Source organism: Solanum pennellii, chromosome 12 (assembly GCF_001406875.1).
Source record: "Solanum pennellii chromosome 12, SPENNV200".
NCBI classification, from domain to species: domain Eukaryota; kingdom Viridiplantae; phylum Streptophyta; class Magnoliopsida; order Solanales; family Solanaceae; genus Solanum; species Solanum pennellii.
The window spans coordinates 33,923,495-33,933,294 of NC_028648.1; the positions used below are offsets into that span (position 1 = coordinate 33,923,495).

Below are 9,800 nucleotides of genomic sequence, written 5' to 3' on the forward strand. Positions count from 1 at the left end.
ATTTTTAAATAAATGTATTGTTATTTTCTTTTGACATTTTTTTTTCAATTAATGTTTTTAAAAATATTACTTAATGTTTATCTTACTTTAGTTCAACAAAAAAATAAAAAATGAAAATATTTTTGTTGTTATGTAAATGATAGATATACTATGATCTTATATATATGACATATATTATCTATCGAAAGTGTACATGAAATTATTCTATTTTAATTGATAAAATGAGATAAAGAAGAAAAAAAATATTTCCTACACTTTTATTTGTTAAGTAATTTCAAAAGAAAGAAAATAAAAATAGTATTACTTAATAATATTTTAATTAGGAGGAAGATTGTCTTTTTTAAAAAAAAAATATACATTTATTCAGAAAAAAAGACATTTTTTTAGCCATTTTGTATACTAAATTATTGACCATTTTCCCTTAAATTGGGAAAATTATATATAATAGCAAACTAATAAGCTAAAATAAATGGAGTAGCTAGGGTTTGATTTAATTGTGCTCCATAGCAAACCTTTGCGAAAAATTGCCAGGCGCCTATCTCCCAAATATCTCGCTCGCCACTCTCCTCCAATCTCTCGCTCGCTTCCTTACTTTTTATACAAACACAAGTGTATAAAAATTGTTTCTAATTGTATAAAGCAGAGAAAATTGTATAAATACATATATTTTTGTTCCCCTCTCTCCCCTCTTCCAGATCTCGCTTGCCACTCTCCCAAATCTCGCTCGTCACCCTCGCCTTTCTCACCTATACAAACAGAAGCGAAATGTATAATTGCATTTATATTTGTATAAACCGTGAAAAAACTGTATATACACATGCAATTACATATATTTTCTACTTCTTTCCCTTCTGTCTATTTATCACCTTCTGAGGCACACAACTCTAAGAGCTATGGCCACAGAGAGACCAAAATAAAATTTTCTTTTGTGAAAAATAAATAGAGTCTTTTGGCAATCGAGATTGTACTCAAAATCAACGTCCAAATTTAAAGGGCAAACTTTCTATTCTATGTTGAACAGAGACGGATGAGACAATGTATAAGTTATTACTACAAGTGTTTTACTTGTATGGGACAATCTCTTACTTATTAAGTGTCACGATCCGAAAGCATCCCCTAAGAGTTAGGAGGAACCCTCGTTTCGTGACTCGGCGTACTTGACCTTTTGGGGTCTTGTAAAGACCTTCAACTAGAATTCATTACATATGACATGAAAAGTAGTGCGGGGTAAAAACTTTTCACGAATAAATTAATAAAAAGGAAATCTTTCATAAATGCTTAAGAAATCTCATTGTCACAAACAAAACTTAAGACACGACATATAATATGTCATGGAAATCAATACAAAACTGAATATAGATACTATTGGCCCTATGGCAATATCTCTCAGGAATGTTACGGATAAAGGGGAAAGTCTATGTTGGTTCCAATGGGAACCTTAGACATCAATTGACACAAGCTTTTCATGCTTCTAACTTAGGGGGGAACTCGGGCCAACTTGGAGCTTTAAAAGGGTTGTATTTTCTATTCTATTGGTCATTGATGAAACAAATAGTGGTAAAATTTGCATCTGAATGTGAAATATGTCACAGAAATAAGGATGAGAATGTTCTATATCCAGGGTTACTTCAACCCTTTCCAATCCCTGATCAATTCTAGAGGCAAATAAGTTTGGATTTTATTGAGGGCTTGCTTAAATCCTCAAGCAAGGATGTCATTTTTGTTGTGGTTGACAGATTTACTATAGGTGCTCATTTCATAGCCCTATAACACCCTTCTACTGCTCTACAGGTGGCTAATAAGTTCTAGAAGAGAGTACACACTCTTCATGGTCCACTTAAGTCTATTATATCTGATCGAGACAAGATATTTCTCAGTAATTTTTGGCAAGCTCTTTTCAGGTTGGGTGGCACACAAATCTTATGTAGTTCTTTATATCATCCTCAAACAGATGGGCAAACCGAGAGGGTTAATAAGTGCATTAAAAATTACTTACGGTGTATGACTACCCACAGATCTCATCAGTGGATGCAATGGCTTCACCAAGTTGAGTGGTGGTATAACACCAACTATCACACTGGCCTTGTATGTAGTCCCTTCGGAGCTCGATATGGTTATTCTCCCCCTCAACTGTCTATGGGACCACTGTTGGATAGTGTTGTGCCTGCTGCTGAAGATTTGGTTATGAAGAGGCAACAAATGCAACAAATTATTAAGGATAACTTATGCAAGGCTCAAGAAAGGATGAAGCATTGTGATGGTTTGCATAGATCAGAAAGGGAGTTTCGAGTTGGTGATCTGACATATCTCAAACTCCAACCATACAGGCAGTCCTCTATTTCTTTGAGAAAAAATTTGAAGCTCAGCTCCAAATACTATGGTCCATACAAGATTTTGGCTTAGATTGAACCTGGAGATTCCCTCTATTTCCAGGGTGCATCTAGTGTTCCATGTATCCTTACTTAAAAATAAGATTGGATCTAAGAAAGTGGTTCAATCAACATTGCCTAGTAGCGGAGATGATGGGACAGTTTTTGATTAAACCAGTGGTTGTATTGCAAAGGCAGATGGTGAAACATAATAATGTGGCCTGTGTAAAATTGCTTATCCAATGGTCAAACTTTCCCCCCCGAAGATGCCACGTGGGAAGATTATCATTTCATCAAGTCCAAGTTTTCTGATTTTGCTATTAATCCTTGAGGATAAAGATGCTTTGGTGAGGGAGGAATTGTCATGGCCCTAGGCCTAATGAATGTCCGATAAGTAGTTATAACTATAGGGTTAAAGCTACGACTCAAATTAGATGTAGATTAATGAAGTTAGAAGGAAGAGATTCAACCACGTCATCAGAAGCCAACTCAGCACAAGTCATGCTTTTAACAACCAATCTGGAGAGGAGAAGCATAATAGAAATTTGGTATATTCTTCACCCACTTCTCTTTTTTCTTCTCTCATATCTCTTCTTATCTATCTTCCTCATATTTTCTTTTCTAATCCTAATCTCTTTCTATTCTGCAGATTTTGGACTCATCAATGAAGGTTGTAATGGCTTAGTTCAATTCCATTTACTTTAGTTTAATTGTGTTTCATTTCCCAGTTGATTAATAGAAAACTGTCCAAAAATTTCCACTATTCCATTTAATTTTTGCAAGTTAATTGTTCGATTTAAGGCCAAGTCATAACAGTGTGACTGTCCATCCGCTTTGACCGTCGTGTGCTCTTCAAAGAGTGGTTATAACCCTGAATGTAAAACGCAGACGGCACATCAGATATCTAATGGTCTTTTAGACTCAGCGTCGCCTGAACTTCAAAAGATGGAATCAACTCTGCAAGTGTGATGCTTGGTCTAACGGCCCATCATAGACCTTATGGTTCATCTTCTTTTTCATCAACCAAACTTTAAAAACTCAAATTTTCTCTACAACTATGACGGTTACCTCGACGACCCATCACAGACTGTTGGAGTGCTCCTTTGGCAACACTTTACTTCATTTAGCTTTGTTTCTCGGCTTGACTAATTTCTTGTCTAACACTGTAAAAAAATATTAAAAGACATTTATTATTTGTAGTTATGATCATTTGAAAAACCCTGAGACCTTGTGAAGAGACATGATCCATTGCGCAAATGTACATGCAACTGCCAGGTCTTTATCGACAGGGGGAAGGAAACATGGAAGAACTTGTAGGCATTGGTGTACAACTTGTCATCATCAAAAAAGGGGAAAATGTTATTTATAGTTTTCATGATTTGACAAACTCAGGGACCTTATGAAGGGACCTGGTTCATTGCGTAATAAACTTTCCACTGCCAAGCTGGAAAAAGTCCAAGTGGTTAGTGCACAGTCTCCAACTGATGACAAGACAAACCCAAAGACCTTGTGAAGGGACCTGGTCCTTGGATAGACAGACTTCTCACTGCCAGGCTGGAGAAAGTATAAAAAGTTGATGCACAGTCTCCAACAGTGGAAGAAGTGGCAGACGCGGCAGAAGCCTTGTCCAACGGCATGGCTTCGAAGGTTACGGCTATTATACATAAATTTTACATCCAAAAAGTCATAACTTTAGTTTTTGCAACTTGAAAACATCTTAAGAACTCTTGCAAAGGCTCACAAAAGGAGTAAAGAAGCATCTTCAAGATCAAGTCGAATTTAAAGAGCTGGAAGCTTAGTTGTCTTAGGATTATTTCTTCTGAACGAATATTGTAAATTTGTTCCTCAAATTATAAAGGATTCAGATCTATTGGTTTATTGAAAAGTCTAAGTTAGTTGAGTCCAACTGATTTAGTGGGCAACCTTGTTTGTTGCTTAGTAAAAATCCTAAGTCATCCAGAGCGTGGTGATTTAGTGGGCAGCCTTGTGTGTTGCTTAGTTGAATCCGAAGTTGTCTAGTGGTGATAGCTTAGTGGGCAGAGTGAAATCTGTTTAGGCTCTTCAAGCAGTAGAGTTATTGTTTGGTTGTGAGACTAATAGGTTTTTCTCATGTTGTTGTAATCGGGATTCACTTTTGCTTGAGAAGATTAGTGAAAATGGTTGAAAATCTTGTGTGACATGTCGTGGTTTTACTCCCTTGAGCAAGGAGGTTTCCACATAAATTGCTTGTGCTGTTTTCTGTGTTTTCTTACTCTTTGTTCTTACTTAGAGTGTGTCAAGGGACCTGGTATGTTGACTGGTAGTGAATGCACGTATTCTAACAACACTATTGTTGCTTAAGAACTAGCAATTATTCATAGCTAAAAACATCAAATATGTTGTAAAATGCCGACACATCGGAGTGTGTAATAATAATTTTGAGCAACGTGAGAGTGTGTTTTAGGCCTTTTTTCCTTTTGAGAAATTGGGGATTATAAACCATATATAGAAAAAAAATACATTCAAATTCTAAATATCCTATGCAAAAAGTATGACCAACACAATTCCAACTTTAAAAATTCCAAAATAAAATGAATAATATTTAATTTCAATCATCAAATTTCAACTTAGCTTATAAAATAAACTTGGTCTTAGGATGACTTCTTGAATTTATACATTTTGGCACAGAAAAGATAGATTACAAAGTTGCAGCAGCTAAGTGCAGCCAAAAGCCAGAAGAAGTAATCAAGATGCCCACTGTTTAAGTTGTTTGGAATCCATCCAGGTTTGCCACCTTGAGTTGTAATGGATGTTACTAGTGTCAGTATGAAAGAGCTCAAGTAATTACCCATAGCAGTGGTCAACAGTGACAATGCACTGCACAAGCTACGCATTGTATCGGGTGACTGGTCATAAAAGAACTCAAGGTGCCCAATGTTAGTAAAGATCTCAGCTGCTCCCAGTATAAAATACTGCGGAATCTGCCAAAAGATACTGAGAGGTACTGCAACTGTTTCATCCACCAAACCAAGGTCTCTTGCGAGTTGTAGACGCTTGAACTCAACGATAGCAGCAACTGACATGCCCAACACAGAAAGGAAAAGTTCGATTCCTATTCGCTGTAACTTGGAAAATCCTCTTTCATTTCCAGTAAGCCTCCTTGCAATTGGAATAAGGATCCTATCATAGACTGGAACCCATAAAATAACACTAAGATATCAAAAAGTGAAAGAGATGCTGGAGGAATTCTGAAGGAACCAATGGAAGTGTCCATTACCATCCCTTGCTCCACAAACAACGTCATTTGTGCATAAACAGCAGCAACGATTATTCCAGTTGCCCATATCGGGAACATGCGGATCAAAATTTTCAGTTCCTCAACCTGTGTAATAGTACAGAGCCTCCAAGCATTGGAATAGTCCCCAGATTTTAATTCGGTGTCTGAAACTACAGCAGCTTTGTCAAGGCACCTGAAGAAGACATACTTGTAGGCTTAAAATAAACTAACACTTGCAACCTTAAGTTTCCTAAAAATACAAATATAAAGAATTATCAAAGAAATCCAAAATAATTCATATGTTCATGATTCTGGGGTTATGACAAAATCTTTATGTAAATCAAATTTATTTACTAGTGATTACTAGAAAACATTAAAGCAGTGACATGACAGAGTAAACACACTCAAAGAACTCATTCTTCACACAAAAAGAACTAATTCCTCCTGCTAAAGAATAGCATCCATACCATAAACAAAGTTCTAAGCTTGTTGAACTCATTTCGACCTCAACTAATTTTGTAAGCTTGTATGAATCCATGTAGGTTTTACCTTCCTTTTATTGTAGCTCACTAGATGGCTAGCCTTGCATGACTAAATAAGGTTTGCAAGCTCACTAAATCAGTTGTAGGGACTCTCCTTCCACTCATTGCAAGAATATAGATGGATATGTTTAAGAATCCAATCAAATCCATATGTCTTTTTAAATAACATCTCTACAGTATCAGTGTGGGGACCAGTTTCTTTCTTCTACAACAAGTGTTTATAAAATTCTTTACAGTTGTGCATAGTACAGTTGTAGATTTCTTCTCTCCTTCCTCGGTACATTATATTCCTCTTCTTCAATCCTAAATATATCTGGTTGTTCTACATAGAACCAAGTTCATTTTTTAGTAAGAACATGTTTCATTATAATTCAGTCTATAGAATATGAAAACATTGTACATATGAATGGAACATCTCTAAATTTCACCCTTTTGGAATCATAAAAAAACAACAGCTCGTAGTAGAATCTTCATGAGAACATAGCAATATGTATTTCCCACTCAAGAAATTAACAAAGCTTAAATAAAGAATATTTTGATGCATCATTTTAGTCCATAGGGACTAGACCAAATAGACAATTACATTAGCTTACAACGCTGCTATGAAAAATATTTAATACGGTTTTGATATTCGAAGGGTGAGTAGAAAATAAGTACTTTTGCTAAGAAACTTGTCAAGGGAAGCAATGACGTCTTTCAATTTCCCCCTTACCTTTTTTATCATCAGTTTTCTGCTCCTAACAGTTGTTTTTTCCAATGAAACACTAACAATAAGGTCTTTATTATCACACCTCCTGATTCATCCTTGTTGGACTGATACTCAGGTGACCAGGTTCACCATCAGTCTTTTTTTTTCTGCTCTTCATCACATTCAAGACCAACCATCCCTTTTGATTTTTCACTCCTAATTTTCAAAATGATAAAACTGTCTCAACTTCAATCAATATCTTTTTCTTAAAATCGTGAGTTATCTTCTTCTTTAATTTATAATTCACCTTCTTTATTTTCCTCCGAAATCACTGGATCCTCTTATTGATGTGGGATTTTTTCAATTGAGGATTTTGGGACTTTTAAGTAGGAGATTCTTTGGTTTAATGTAAGGAAGAGTTTTGAAGGTTTTAAACTCTGTGAGGATGAAATGTGATCAAGCACTCTATTGATTGGTTTCTAGTTTGATGATGATGTGATCTAGGAAGGATGATGTCAAAATTTGCACAAGGGACCTGGATTAATGGTTTATCATAGTAGATAAGCTTATGTAATTTAAATACAAAGAAAGGAGATGCATACCTGACTTGTCATAAGAACCAGATTCTGACTTTCTTTTCTTCTGATCATTCGTAAGAGTAGGGTAACATCACCAGAACTCATCTAGCCTTCTGGAGCTATCCATGAGTGCGTATTGGTAAAGGTATAAGATTGAGATAGACACTTGTCTTAGATTCATCCACCATTACTAAAACTAGAACAAGAGAATCTCTTGCCTGAGGTCCTACCTTGATACTGATTTTCTTCTTTCTCTGTACATCATCTTCATTTTCTAGAGAACCAGTTCCTTTATCTGGTTTCTCAAGAAGTTCATGCTTCATATCTATAGTCATTGGTCTGAATGGATTAATTGTGGTAGTTTTAATACATGAATAATTCCTTTTTAACCAGTAATCAAAAGACCGCTAAGTTCACTATGAGCCATCACAAGATAATCGCAAGGAGACCTAAAACATCCAAAAGAAGTTTCGCAACCAATGGGAGCTATAACTCATATAACCACATGTCTAGTCAACAATTATGTTAGCAGAAGTTGGGGCAATACTATATGGATGAAAAATAGTCATGCTGAGAATGACTGATTTGAGAAGCAACTGGGACATAGAAAGTAGCATCATGACATCTTTGCGGTGACTACTTTCTCATATCCATTTTGTTGTAGCACCATATATCTTTACAGTGACTACTTTCTCATATATATAATTTGTGTAGCACTCTGCCATCTTTCTGAGGACTACTTTCTCAGATTAAATTTATGTAGCACCACGTGTCTTTCTGGTGACTACTTTCTCATATTTAATTTGCGTAGTGCATATTTTCGATAACTACTTTTTCATATTTGATTTGCATAGCACCGTGCATCTTTTGAATGACTACTTTCTCATATCTGATTTGTGTAGCATTGTATCTTCCCAGACTATGTACTCATATCTGATTTGTGTAGTTCCTTGTGTCTTTCTGGTAACTCCTCAAATGTGACTTACGTAGTTTCAATTTTGGTCAATGTTGTGCAAAATCCAACACTACCCAACAAACTTTGGCTACTAAAGCCCAACCAAAGCCGTCGATCCCCGATCCTTCACACGCGACTAGATCCAGGGTTTCAGCAACCACGTCAATACCACACGCCAGTGCGTGAGCCTGTCTGACCAGCTTTTTGGCGACTTTTGCATTCAATATCGACTTGTCTCTTGATTCTAAGAAAATCCATATATTTTTTACCAGATTTTAAGAATTTTTTCAGTTTGATGCACGATGAAGAAGTCTATATGGAACAGCCACCTACTTTGGTTACTTAGATGAGTTTAGTGCCCCCGTTTGTCGATCGCATATGTTATTCTATGTTTGAAACAATATTCTCGAGCTTGGTTTGGGAAGTTCACCAAAACAATTCATGAGTTTGGCATGACTTGTAGTAGAGTAGTAGAGATGATCCCTCTATGTTTTATCGACATTATACATCATACCCAGTTTTTCTATGAGAGGGCTAAGCACATTGAGATTGATGAAAAAAATACTCTCAGAAGATATTGTTACAACATTGTGAAGTCAAATGATCATCTTGTAGATATCTTCACCAAGTCCCTCACTATTCCTCATATTAATTACATCTATAACAAGGTAGGTACATATGTATATACAATCCTACTTAGATGTAATTAGTACGAGGATGAGTGTTAGAATAGGAATAGAACAAAACAGTATATACAATCCTACTTAGAATAGGAACAGGAATAGTATAAACTCATACTTGGAAAAGGATACGTATATATAATCCTACTTGAAAAAGAATTGTATTATAGTGTCGCTAAATAGGGTCTCAGCGTAATTATGTAGAGACACAGTTCAATAATATATTTTTCTCATATACTTCTCACAGTATCAGAGTCAGGTTCATCCCCGTTTGGGTTCCCAATCCAAGCTAGAAGCATTAGCTCACCCTGAAATCCGGTGTAATGAAGACTGGCTAGAGTTGCTGTTGAGTTGAGGACGACGGTACGTTTGCTGCACTCCACAAATAACAAAGAAAACAAATACAAGTAGGGGTCAGTACAAACATGGGTACTGAGTAGATATCATCGGCCAACTCAAAATAGAAAGCAATATATCTCAGATAACATCATAAAATCAACTAATATTCTTAACAGGTGATAGCAACAAGTATAAAAATCATTTATAACATCACCGAACATATCTATGAGGACTCAAGCCTCCACACCATACTCTTTTGGGAAACATGTTCTTTAGATTGAGTATATTAGCATATTTCAAGATTCATTATCTTTATTCCTCTTGTGTCGGTACGTGACACTCCGCTCCACTACTACTATCCTGGTGTCGGAACGTGACACTCCGATCCATATA

General features: G+C 35.9%; 1 protein-coding gene and 1 pseudogene across 2 annotated transcripts in view; one reads left to right on the plus strand and one right to left on the minus strand.

The window, feature by feature from the left end:
* The first annotated feature begins 2,001 nt into the window (after positions 1–2,001).
* LOC107006195 lies at positions 2,002–2,403 on the plus strand. The gene has a single exon (XM_015204810.1). The coding sequence runs from the start codon at positions 2,002–2,004 to the stop codon at positions 2,401–2,403; it is 402 nt and encodes a 133-aa protein (XP_015060296.1).
* A 2,516-nt stretch (positions 2,404–4,919) lies between these two features.
* LOC107005293 overlaps positions 4,920–9,800 on the minus strand; it is a 14,402-nt pseudogene continuing 9,521 nt past the window's right edge. Inside the window, exon 5 of the transcript XR_001454857.2 lies at positions 4,920–5,818. The product of XR_001454857.2 is annotated as a protein NRT1/ PTR FAMILY 8.3-like (transcript). The remainder of the gene's footprint in view (positions 5,819–9,800) is intronic.

What these genes read in the sequence shown, in the direction of transcription:
- LOC107006195 (XM_015204810.1), top strand. Translation starts at nt 2,002, where the DNA reads ATGACTACCCACAGATCTCATCAGTGGATGCAATGGCTTCACCAAGTT.